Here is a 12,912-nt window from a genome sequence, read left to right as displayed (position 1 = left end):
ATGGGCCGCCTGTTTTTTGCCGCCTCCTTCTCATACGTTTTGAAACATCAATAAAAACAATCAAGTAAACGTGCTGGAGGGGGAGGAGTTCATAAAACGCGTTTACTCGTGTTGGACACATTTATTGCGAGAGCCCTAAGCTGTCAACACTATCCCAGCAAAAGTTCACGGAACTTGCCGCGAAAGTTAAGTTCCGTAAACCTATCTCTGTGTGGATAAGGCCTCCCATCTATATGAAATGAACGAAAAAATTATGAAAGAACAAATATAAATGTGGTTTAATAATTTTAACTTCCGCCGCCGCGCTAACCGCACTGTGTTAGGCGCAATGCGTGAAGTATTCCTACAGTCTTGTATGCGCTATGCGTTTCACGCCGACCGCTGCTGTGCACGCACTGTGTTTGACGCAATGCAAGAAGTATTCATGCAGTCTTGTAGGCGCTATGCGTTTCACGCCGCCCGCTGCTGACCGCAGCGAGCGCACTGTCTTTGACGCAATGCGTGAAGTATTCATGCAGTCTTGTAGGCGCTAATATGTGTTACATGCCGACCGCCACACCGAGGGCTACTCCTTTTCATCTAAAGTCCTCGTCATCATTGCTGTCTGCGCCGCGCCGTTTCAGACCAAATTCCGTGTTCGGTTTCTCTCTTAGTCTTAAACGGACTAATGAAAGGTGCTGTCTATTGTAATACAGAAAGACGACAAAATTAGAAATATTCTCTCAGGAAATGAGAGATTTTGTCACCTTTCCTTGTTTGTAAGTTGTAAGTTTGTTTCCTGATTCTGATTTTTCTTTATAGCTACATTTAAAAAAATTGCAAAATTTTCCGCCCCCTAAATTTGCTGCCATGGGCCGCGGCTCATGTGGCCACCCCTTAAATCCGGCCCTGGTCCAACTTCTTCTACAAGCTACATCCATTGTGCGGCGCCTGTTCGCAATGCCTGGATTTATACCCAGGTCGTAGGAGCCGCGGCCTAGGACAGCAAATTTTCGGGGGCCGGCAAAAAAGTGCAGAGAGAAGAACGAAGATGGGGCGGCCTGGCTAGTGCTAAACAGGGTTACTATAATGGAAAATTTCCACGCAGATTTTTTTTTTCCTTCACCTGACAGCGCTGAAAGAGCTGCTTTCGCGGTATTATTTTAAAAAATTTCTCAAATGGGAAATTGTAGGAAAACAGATTTTATAAATTCTCTGGAAAATTTCATGAAAAATAATTTAAAAAATCCCTCAGGATACTCGTATTTTATCGAGGAGAAATTTGGCAACGCCTGAGGTTTCATACAGTGTTCTTCCTTGACACTGCAAAGCAATAACAGGGGTAATTTCGACGGGGCGATAAATGTTTTTATTATTTTAATTTCAACAAACAAAGACAGCGTTCCGCGCGTTGATTAACTGGAACAACCAGTCCGGCCACCGTAGGAGAGAAAAAAACTATGAAGCGTGATGTAATAAACTTAAAACGGAAATGAAATCGAAATGATCCGGCAGACAACTGACGATGTGAGCGAAACATGACAAAAAATCTTGATAAGAGACCGAGTGAGAATATCTCGTAGGAGCAGATCTCTTGGATCGGCGGGTTGAGTGCATGGAAATTAATTGTAAGGCATGTGGGATATTTTAAGCGGCCGACAGGTTTTGCATCGTACTGTCGTAATGATTGCTACGATGGCTCATTATTTTTTGAGCTTTTGCTACGTCAAGATTTCGGAGATTTCGCGCCGGTTCCCTCACGAAAGAACGTAACTTCATTTCAATAATTCCCCTCGAAAATTGCATATTAATTAAAAGGATATTGGGCACTCCTAACTGAAGATTTCACTGTTTTTTCCTCAGATTTCATGCAAAAATCAGACAAATTGTTGATAAAAATTCCTCAGGTACAACTTTGTAGAATAAATTAATTGTCTGAGTCAATTTGGAAACCGATAATAATCGATTCTTCACAATAGTTTCAAATAAGAAGACATCGATAATCCATCATTCACACTCGCAACTTTGCGAGACACCGATTGATCTGCCATTTAAACTTATGGAGAAGGATCGATAAACAGGGTGTTCGAAAGGAACTCCTTAATATTCGACTCTTCGCCATAGCTTCAAATGGGGAGATATCGGTAGTCGATCATTCACGCCTCGCCACCGAGTGTCAATGTTGACTCTGAGCTCTCCCTAAGCTTCACTTTAACGGAGATGGGCGGCAATAAAGGCTATAACTAATGCCCCTTGAAATCCAGTGTTCTAAGCGAGTAAACAATTCGGCCGGAGAACCGTCCAGAAAATCTCCGCCTGGAAGTAAGCTTAGTGCGTGGGAAAAGCTCTTTCCTTTCTCTCTAAAGCTCTCCAGACGCCTGCACCGTTTACGATTTCTGCGTATATCTTCATATCGAGGATCCAGCATTGAAAAAAAAATTCTCGGCGTTTTTACCAAGGTCCGTTGGTACCTTTACCATCTCACTTTTTTTACCAATTATTGGTAATTTTACCAAGGCAGACTGGTAAGCTTACCTGAAAACCGGTATTTTTACTGTTTTTTTCAGGTAAGAATACCACTTTTATTGGTAATCAATTTCCGGTAACTTTTCCATTTTATCTCGGTAATTCTACCACAGTCGATAAAAAATATTGGCGTTTTCACCAAGGTCCAGTAAAATTACCGAGAAAGTTCAATAATTTTACCGAGATTTCTCGGTAAAATTACGAATTCCATAAATGGTAATTTTACCAAGAAAAAACTGGGATCAAACGGAACCCTGAATTCTTAGTAATTTTACCCTTTTCTTAGTAAATGCACAAAGATTTTTTTTTTCAGTGAGGAAATTCTTGACATGTGCCTCCTTTTAAACTCTTTTACCCCAAGAATTATCAAAAAACTGACTTTTTTAAACAGGTCTCGTACAAATTTCCGAGATTTTGCGAAAAATACGCAATTTTCAACTCGGTGCTCGTCTCCATACAAATCGTCTCCCCGACGAAGGAACGTAACAACTTTCCAAGTTTGCCAAATTGACTCAAACAATTGATTTATTTTGCAAAAATGCCCATGCAATTTTTACCCAAAATTTGTCTGATTTTTGCATGAAATCTATGGAAAAATTAGTGAAATTTTCAATTAGGACTGCCCATGATCACCCTCGTTGATAAGCAATATACGAGGGAAAATTTGGCAACAATTAAATGGAGTTCAGGGCCGGATTTAGGGGATGGCCACATGGGCCGCAGCCCATGGCGGCAAATTTTGCAATTTTTTTAAATGTAGCTATAAAGAAAAATCGGATTCAGAGAAAAAATTACAAACGAAAAAAGGTGACAAAATCTCTCATTTCCCGAGAGTATATCTCTAATTTTGTCGTCTTCCAGGGATACATTAGACAGCACCTTTAATTAGTCAAGACTAAGAGAGAGACCGAACACGGAATTTAGCCTGGAACGGCGCGGCGCAGAGAGCAATGATAACGAGAACTTGAGATTGAACAGGAGAAACCCACGGCGCGGCGCGGCGGTCGGCATGTAACACATATTAGCGCCTACAAGACTGCATGAATACTTCATGCATTGCGTCAAAGACGGTGCGTGCAGCAGTGGTACAAAATCAGTTGGAAAATTAGTGAAAAATTAGGGAAATTTTCAGTTAGGAATGCCCATGATCACCCTAGTTAAAAGGCAATATACGAGGGGAAATTTGGCAACATTGAAATGGAGTTACGTTCTTTCACAAAAACGACGAAATCAGGCGAATTTTGGAAAGCGATATTACAACCGAGCATCGGAGACGACGTCATAAATTCAGTCTCGCAGAAGGAGCTTTCGTCTATTACTCTTTGCTCACCCTCGCACAAGTTTCCTTTTATTTCTCTTCTTTCGACTCTCCTTCTCTCAACTTATTTACCCTGGCTCCGAGTGGCGTCTGATCATTTCCCGACATGGACGTTGAAATGATCGTTTTGCCGGTTCGTGAACAAGCTCGAGAGCGCAGCCCGGTAGCTCCTCGGAGTTGGTTTTGTTGATATTCGAGTGTTCAACGTAGACATCATTTAAGTAAATGGTAACTACGTGTTGCGTATCCACCCCCTTATGAATAACCGACGCACAGTCAGGGTGTCTACTAAAACAGGCTGGCCAAAAATCAGTACTTTTACGGTACTTTTCAGAACATTTCAAGCACGTAGCCAGGAGGGGCTTGGGGGGCTCAACCCCCCCCCCCCCCCCCAAAGCAAAAAAAAAGGAGGGAAAGAGAGAAGTAAAGAGGAGACAGAGGATGAGAAAGTGCGAGAAAAGAAGAAGTTTGAGACCGTTGAAGATATATATCTCTTTTAATGTAGAGTCTTAAATGAGAACACCGTGTTCATCCCTAAAATTTTCGTCAAAAAAGCCTCAAAATGCGTCCGAATAGAGTTGGAATTTCAAAAATTGTCCACCTTTGTTGAACGTAACAATTCGACAGTATTCTGTGTTAAAGTAAAAAAAGCATAATTTTTCTGCATAAAGTTTTGAAAAACCCATGTTAAAGAAGCCTCGAAATGCGTCCAAATAGAGTTAAAATGTCAACAATTTTTAAGATCTTTTTGAATGCATATAGTTCAAAAGTCTTTTTTGCTGAAGGTTCAAAAAGAAAACGTAATTTTTCTGGGGACATTGATGGAAAATCTGCGTCACGGAGGCCTCGAAATGCGTCCAAATAGAGTTAAAATTTCAAAAATTTTCTAGATTTGTTGAATGCATATAATTCGAAAGTATTTTGTGCTAAAGGTAAAAAAAGGCGTAATTTTCATGCAGAAACTGATGAAAAATCTGTATTGCGGAAGCCTCAAAATGCGTTTAATTAGACTACAAATTTCAAAAATTTGCAGGATCTTTTTGAATGCATATCTGCGTTTTTTGCTGAAAGTTCAAAAAGGAAACGTAATTTAGAGACGTCCCTAAGTATACAAACTCACGGAAATGGATTTGCTGCACGTAGTGTTTTTGCAACGTCAATTTGACTCGAGTGGGAGCGCGCTGGAAAAACACGGCTGAGTTTCGAGCGCGGATGGACGATTGGCAGGTGTGCAAAAGTGCGACCAGAAAGAAAAGCTCGCTGTCTGGGCGAGGGTGGAACAGGAGTCGAGCTTACAGATAGAGGCGTGAATTATTCATTCGGAAATCATCGATGAATAGGGAAGCAAGGAGCGATGGCGTGGGGAGGTCGCTGCACTTCTTTTAATACTCTCCTTTTGTCTAGCAGCTTGAAAACTCAGTTACAAGGGTGGGAACTCGACAAATCGCAGTCAAAGAACGATTTGTGAACCTGCGCTGCAGTGCTGAGGAGAAACGCCGTATGGAAATTCGAGAGTTGCCAAATTTCCTCCGATAAAATGTTTACTTTTGAGGAAATTTTTGAATATTTTTCCTTGACATATTCAGGAACTTTGAGTGAGAGAAATTGCGAACAAAAAAAACCTGTGAATTAAAATTCGAAGAAAAATCTTCATAAGTTTACCGGGAAAGTCGTGCTTTATCATGGGAAATTTGGCAACGCCTGAGGGTTCATACGGCGTTTTTCCTTGGTATAGCAGTAAGACCAAAATGCAAAAAATTCTATCATTACGGGAAATTCTCAGAGAGAAAAAAATTCCATGATATTCCCGCGAGTTTTCTGGTTTTTTTTTCCAAACACGAAAGTGGAAACTTAATGGCTATACTTGATGAGTGGTAAAGAGTCATTCTATAGGCCCGTGTTTTTTTCCACAAATCAGGTGAGCGTAGTCAACTTTCAAGCGGTAGCTAAAATTTACGTCTGCTGAAAGCGGCTCGACTGAGATAGAGTAATTATGCAGTCTCAAGGTAAATGAGGTGTTTTACACGCTGCACTTAACTGTATTGCACCGTTTTAAAAGTCGGCTGCACAAAACATGCATAATTTCACGGAAAATGGATTGTAAGTTCATCTGTGCATGCAACGTCCGCGCATCAAAAAAATTCGTACGCCATGCGCCATGTGGAAACGAAATGAGAGTGCAAGAGGTTCTTTGACCCTGTGTTTGTACGATGCCTTCCGAATTTTTCAGAGCTTTTGGCCACTAGAGAGGCTCGAAGGATTAGTTTATTTGGAAGTTTTCAGGGCGGGTACTGGCACCTTGTCTTGATGCATGCACATGTACTTGGGCCAAAAGCTCTTTTTATATAATTTTACCTAAGAAGTTGGTCAATTATTTTATGCCTTTAAAAAATTCGATCTAATAGCTTGTTATCAATTGTTACCATAAATGAAATCTGTTACCTTGTTTGAAAAAATTATGGCCTTTGTGATATCAATTTTGTGACCCTGACGATGAAGCGTTTGCTTCAAAAAGCTTCGGTCTCAGTTTGTTAATAAAATGTAAGTTTTTTAAAGAAATTTTACTGGCACTCGGCTACACTCCAAATTACAACTTAAAAAATTATTGAGAGGACGCATAAATGTGGAAACACTGAGAAACACTGAGATGTGGTAATTAATTTTATCCAAAAAAATATAGTGTGAAATTTTCCTCAAATTTTTGGCAGAGCAGAGTTGGTGAATTTACTAGACCAATGTGATGTCGCTCTCTTTACTATGAGCTGTAGCTTTTCCGATATTTTCATGCGCTGCTTTGGGTTTGCTTTGCTGATACCCCCCCCCCCCCCCACTGGAAAATGTTTAACTTTTTTTTCTTGGTAAGTACCTATCTATAAGCACAGAAAAATATGGGATGATCTTAAATAAGTCCAAGCAAGATTTTTTGTTTTGATTTAAGTAGTACAAAGAGGTTTGGAAGGGTAAAATAAGTTATCATTTTTAAGATTACTTCAACTTTTTTTGGGATAATGATTTCAGCCCATTAAAGCAGAAAGACTGTCATTTACTGCACTTTTAGATGGTACTGTTAAAATAGAATAATATTAAACTTGCTGCGTACAGAGAGAATTATTAAGCTTAATTAAATTTAATAAGTGAGCGAGTATGTTAAGTATTAATTTCCAACCCTGTGAGGACAGTTTGAAAAGTGAACGTCTATATCCTCATTCACAGATCCAGGTGTGATTTCTCAGAGACAATATATGCTCAATGTCTGAAGTTGCATATACTATGTCCTATAATTACCGAATTCCCTCTTACCTTTAAAATACTAGCCTTCGAGGAAATCTTAGTAGGTACAGAAAATGAAGGGAAAAAGGACCTGCATTTTTTATTTCTACTTTTCCATCCAATTTTCTGGCTATGTTCATATGAGATGCCTCCCTCTTATTTATGTTCATTACAGACGCTCTCTTCCATGAATTGAACAGGCAAGAAAAAACTCTGGTGGACTGATACTTGGGGTTCAGAGGATAAATGTAAATTACTAGGTTGCTACATTAGAATTATTTTTTTTTTTTTTTTTTTTTTTATTGGTATTTTAACAACAATCTACATAACGTTACTTTAGTAAGTACCATTCAGTCCATCTTGGTAGGTTAAGCAGGGGTAACTTTAGGTATCATTGTATGTTTTCACTAGTTGGCGCACTTAGCGAATCAATGATTTCTTCAGTTTCCAAACAATGAAGTAGAACTGGTCAAACTTATAAAACTCTTCATATGAATGCAGCACTATGTACCTCGTATGAAAAAATAATGCTCACTTATCTACAAGGATACCAGTTTGGATAGAAGCTTCCAAGGGAGTGTCTTGAGCTACAGGCCGTTCACATATTTTGAACTGATACTGAATACAGATAAAAAGACATAACAAATTTCATCCTCAGATAAACTTAAATGGGACTAAATGCAGCAGACATTTAGATCAGTCATCCAGCATGTAACCGAAGATGTCTAGGCTAGAGTTTAGACGTATCTACCTCTTGAATAAGGATTTCGCGCAAGATAGCTTGGTAATCTTGCACCTGATGCCACAGTAGTTAAATGCTTGAACAATAAAAGATGCGCTGTCTTGTTTGTCCACTTTTGTTTCGAAGGAAAAATGAACCAAGTAGATTTTCAGTAGCAACCTCAAGTAAAGCTGAATCGTTTCAAAAGAACTCTGAATGAAAATTATTTAAAGGGGCTTGGATCTGAAGTTCTAGATAAACCAGAAAAATAATTCAGGCCCAAGTTATGAACTAAATGATGATATTAGTGATTCATTCTTCAAAGCTTTCGACTCGAAGAGCTTCAACCTAACAGCCCGAGGTTTATCAGATTTAAGAAAGATTCAAAACTAACGCAAGCTGTATACCTAGACCATTTTCTAGTGAGATAGTATCAGGATTGTAGATGATGAGACACTCCTCGGAAACAACTAAACTGACAATTAAAACTACTAAAGCCAAACAAGGTTGGTGCAAGCCAATTTTAAACATACCATTAGATGAAATTGGAGGGTGAACTGGGGGAGTGTAATCCAAATTAAAATGCACACACTATCACATCACACAAAACCGATTTAACGAATTAATCACAACACAAGAAACGGGAAGTTATCACTCACACACTCGATGGAAACGACGCGGTCAGAGTGTACGCGGAAAGCTCACGAAAAGCCTGCAGTTTATCGGTCACTAACTGCAAAGCGCACGAAAGCTCTTCTCTTTCATTTTGCATTCGCTTCAAAACAAAAAGTTTGGTAAACGACGCGGGTTCTTTGTTCTGATACTAGGTGGCGGCACTTGTCAAACTTTTCTTAGCCGAATCAGCACCAAACAACGCGAAAGTACAACAGAAATCTGTAAACAAAGCGGCGTGCTGAGTTTGGAGGTTATATTCAGTCACTGGTGGACTTTTTCCATACTTTTTCCCACCCAAGACCAATCTAAAAGTTTCCTAGTTTCTTAAAGTTATATTCAATCAATACTTGTATGGGCTCCATTTTAAACATGAATAAATTTGGGGGTCAAAAATTTGAATTCAGTGCCAAGTATTTAAATCAGTTAGTTGACAATGACAACTCTGGTGTAAAAGTTTGTAGAAATTGTATTCGTGTTTTCCAATTAAAAAATAAATATGTTGATAACCCAAAGGAGGGTCTCAAAGCGCACTTAGATTCAACTATACCACAGTATGATATTGAGTAAGTTTAACCCTACCGTATGTTTATTTAACTGTGATCAAGTATGCACTGCTGCCGCAGGGAAAAGCATGGGGTTTGATATACATTGTCATTGAACGATTGATTTTTTTGGAGTCAGAATCATTCACTGCCATGTACCGCTGCCTTGTTTAATTCAGAAGAAAGCACCTGATGACATGCATGTTCAAGGCGGATAAAGAATGGTGTTCGCATTTCGATTTTGGGTGCTATCTTGAAGCGTTGTGACGTCAGGAGGGCACGGTTTTTGCCATGTAATTCGAGGTTGAGCCGGCTACCCCGGCCTTGGCTGGCCCATGTACCTGATACCGTGTGACGTCCAGAGGGTACGAAATGCGACCACCATTCTTTATCCGCCTTGATGCATGTTCAAAGATCCTGAAAGTTGGTTGGGTGTGCTCAATGAACTAATGTAGCACTGGCGTCAGGTTGTTTCCTTTTGACTGACAAGTACAATATACCATTTTATGTACCTGCGCACAGTGGCGGTGCTGCTTGCGGTCAATCTTTGATCGCCATCGGATGATGTGAACGCAAATGATCCGGAACGGAATGTAAACAATTGACAACTCTTCTGAGATTAGTTGTCTTTTGTCCTCTTTTCTTTTTTTTAACCTAATGTTCTCTGTTTTTAAATATTTCAGGCTTGATGGTCTCATCATGGCGTACAAAAATGTAAAAATACTTACACCAGTTTATGCTCAAGATCGAACACTCTTTGACAGTATGATGGCTGTCAATGTGTCTTTCGATGTATATTATCTTCCATTTATGATTGGAAGTATACTTGAAGGTAGGTATCTGATTTTTATTTTTCCACAAATAGTCATCCAAGGTTATAGGGGCACAAGTGTTTTTTATGTAAATCTCATTAAACCGGTGGCGAGACGAGAAATTGTCTACCGATAGCATCCCATTTGAAACCATGATGAAGAATCTATTATTATGGTGTTAGTTGTAAATGCCCTGATCTATTTTCATAGGTTTGAATGGCACATCAATTGATGCGTTGAAAGTTTGCCATGCCACTGCATCAAACAGTGAAAGTACATCTGATGCATTACATTTTAATTGTAAATTTACAATGCTCATTAACCTCATTTTGAGCGGAAACGTTTTGGGTCTTCATATTCAGGGCATATTGATGGTGAAACTACTACACCACATATCTCGTTTGCGGTGTTTAAAAATCTCCGCTCCTATTTTATTTTTTTGAAGAACAAATCAATATAATTTCTTGAAATTTTCACATAGTTTTCTTTGTATCAAGAAGAAAAAACAGGGAAGTTTTCAAGAATTAACTTTGAATAGTTATCCATCTAAAAATTAAATTATGACAGGAAGTCTACAGCGTCACAAACCAAGATAGGTACGTGGTCTGGTACTCTCACGGTCGATATAGTGACTGACCTGTAGCAATCAGTTGATCCGCTAGTCCTCCTTGTTTTACAGCGTTATTGTTGTCTCTAGTTTGCTGTGGAATCAGTTTGAAGACTGCATTATCAGTATTGTCACTTTCAAAATGTATGAGCCTTTCTATTGCATTATGTATTTTTATGTTTCAGCCCTTTGGTACTTTTTTCACGAGCGTAGTTATAAAATCGATTCCATGGCCTTGGCAAGAATGCTTTATCACAGCAAATATAGAAACTTCTCCGTTTTTTGCATTTCCTCTATGGTCCTGTCCCTTTTTTTATAATATTTTTCCTCTGAACCTGATGATCCTATTTATCACAGCTTTGACATTCTATTTGAAACATCCCTGATCTCTCGTCATCCAGGGTTTTATCTTTTAATTTGGAGTGTAAATTGGATTTAGTGTTGAATTTGTTACAAAGGACCGGTTGATATCATTTTTTTGGGGGTTTAAATTTGCATTGTTTACTTCATTTTAGTTACCTGTAATACTTATTTTATGTTTTCAGGAACAGTTTCTCATGTTGAAGAGAAACATATGGTGTGCCATGTTCATAATATTTTCCATGTCTCAGTTCTGAAGCCCTACTCAAAACCTTTCGAGGAATGGGGAGGCTCTAAAGTTAAACTAGGTGATACAGTTGAAATCGAAATCACAGCTAAACTTCTTCGAGAAGATATTCCTTACGTCCAGGGAAAATTATTGAGTGAAAGGTAAATTTTATCAAAAGTGTTTTTTGTGGATGACGTAGAAAATTTCCAACAAGCCGAACTGACAACCACAACTTACAGTGGGCCTGTTGAAAACTATTGCTGGAACAAAATAAGAGTTGGCACTCCTAGAAAGTGTCTGAAAAATCACGATGAACGCATCGGCAGAGTCTGAAATGCACTCCTTACACCACAATTTGCTTACAAAATTTGCGTTTTTTCGAGCTTCCCGCTTCAAAAACAATACCACAGCACAGGTGAACATTTCGATAGAGGAGTCATTCCATCTCACCCTTGCTCACAAGGATACTACGCATTATTCAACATAGCCAACGCCAATCCGCCAAAACATATGTGGCGGGACGATGATTCTAACTAACTGATAACAATCGGCATGTTTACATTCACATTTTTCTCGCGTTGATAGATATCCGCCTTGATTGACCTCATGCTCTCCTCAACTTGTGTGCAGAAGCATCGTCCATTTTGAGCAGGGATTAAATGGAACGACTCCTCTAATAAAATGTTCACCTATGCTGTAGTATCCCTTTTGAAGCGGTAATCTTAAAAAAACGCAAATTTCTTATGTAGATCGTGAAGTTAGGAACGCATTTCAGAGTTTGTCGATGCGCTCATCGTGAATTTTGAGACATGATCTGGAGGGAACAACTCTTATTTTTGCTCTAGCTGAAGTTTGCAATAGGCCTATTGGATTGTATTTAGCAAAAAAGAACCAGCGCGATTACAGTGTTTTCAAAATCGTTCAACTTCCTTTTTTCTATTAAAATTACTCAATATATGTACAATTGTACAGTACTAAAATTTAAACAACTACCTATTTTCCTTTAAAATTGACGATTTTTTGGTGGAAAGCAAACTAAATTTGCTGTCCTGGGAAATGTGTTAGATAATTAAAGAAACAGCATTTTTACAACACTGTAATTGCTCTGGTTCCTTGTTGCTAAATGCGATCCAATTAAGGCGCTGGGAGAGAGAAGAATTTTTCTCAGTGATTGCGCCTCAGAACCTCCATTGCAAATGTATGTCTCAGAAAAGCATTTAATCGGTGATTTTTCTAGAATTTCTCCTGTTGAACACTTAAGAATCATGAATCATATTCAATAAAATTTCCAACCAAATCCATTCACTATCCTTACAATGAATGAAATATTAGTGGAAATTCTGAAAAAATGCAACCAAAAAGAGCCCTCCCTGCACCCATTGCTTCTATTCAATTCACGTATGTTCCCTTTGTTTAATTCTCAACTCTACTGATTCGATTCCTTTATTTTTACAATGAGAGAATGAAACAAGCTACAAGTTAAAGCAGTTGGACCCTCCATTACCATTTCAAATTCTCATGCTACTCAAATCCAAGCATTGTTTATTGTCGCATTTTCAATGCTACATTTTCCCCTCACAGTCCTTACATTACTTTTTTTACCTGTACATTCTGATCCCTTGAAATTTCCAATTATTCTATTTTTCCTTTCAGTATTGAACCTGATGTAGATAGAGTCGCAGAAGTCATAACCGGAGAAGTTACGGAAAGAAATGTCACGAACTGAGGTCAAGTCGTAACTGATGAATATAAGGGCATTTGCAGTACTGTATCATTTCGAGTTTCCTCCCTAACTTTCATTGTGTCTGAGTGCCTTTTGGACACAGGAATTTTGCTGGAGACACTCAATTAGACAGTAAGTAATGAAAAGTAA

The 12,912-nt window shown here is 38.8% G+C and overlaps 2 protein-coding genes across 4 annotated transcripts in view; one reads left to right on the top strand and one right to left on the bottom strand.

Annotated features, from left to right (window-relative positions):
- trio (trio Rho guanine nucleotide exchange factor) overlaps positions 1-8,598 on the bottom strand; it is a 441,213-nt gene extending 432,615 nt beyond the window's left edge. For all 3 annotated transcript variants that reach the window (XM_019052145.2, XM_072304973.1, XM_019052154.2), the window contains exon 1: positions 8,348-8,598. The gene's annotated coding sequence lies outside the window, so the exon portion shown is untranslated. The remainder of the gene's footprint in view (positions 1-8,347) is intronic.
- Positions 8,599-8,714: 116 nt separating this feature from the next.
- On the top strand, positions 8,715-12,898 carry Polr1F (RNA polymerase I subunit F). Its single transcript, XM_019052219.2, has 4 exons — positions 8,715-9,052; positions 9,715-9,863; positions 10,996-11,200; positions 12,693-12,898. The coding sequence occupies exons 1-4, from the start codon at positions 8,841-8,843 to the stop codon at positions 12,763-12,765; spliced, it is 639 nt and encodes a 212-aa protein (XP_018907764.2). The 5' UTR covers positions 8,715-8,840; the 3' UTR covers positions 12,766-12,898.
- The last annotated feature ends 14 nt before the right edge of the window (positions 12,899-12,912 follow it).

Source organism: Bemisia tabaci, chromosome 10 (genome assembly GCF_918797505.1).
Source record: "Bemisia tabaci chromosome 10, PGI_BMITA_v3".
Classification (NCBI taxonomy): Eukaryota; Metazoa; Arthropoda; class Insecta; order Hemiptera; family Aleyrodidae; genus Bemisia; species Bemisia tabaci.
The sequence above is the reverse complement of the archived record's forward strand: the minus strand, read 5'-3'. Positions and strand labels throughout refer to the sequence as shown.

Bases quoted from the DNA above. Each gene is read 5' to 3' on its own strand.
- Polr1F (XM_019052219.2), top strand. From the start codon at position 8,841: ATGGGCTCCATTTTAAACATGAATAAATTTGGGGGTCAAAAATTTGAA. The intron at 9,053-9,714 runs GTAAGTTTAACC...TAAATATTTCAG, and splicing joins ATACCACAGTATGATATTGA to GCTTGATGGTCTCATCATGG. The intron at 11,201-12,692 runs GTAAATTTTATC...TTTTCCTTTCAG, and splicing joins GGAAAATTATTGAGTGAAAG to TATTGAACCTGATGTAGATA.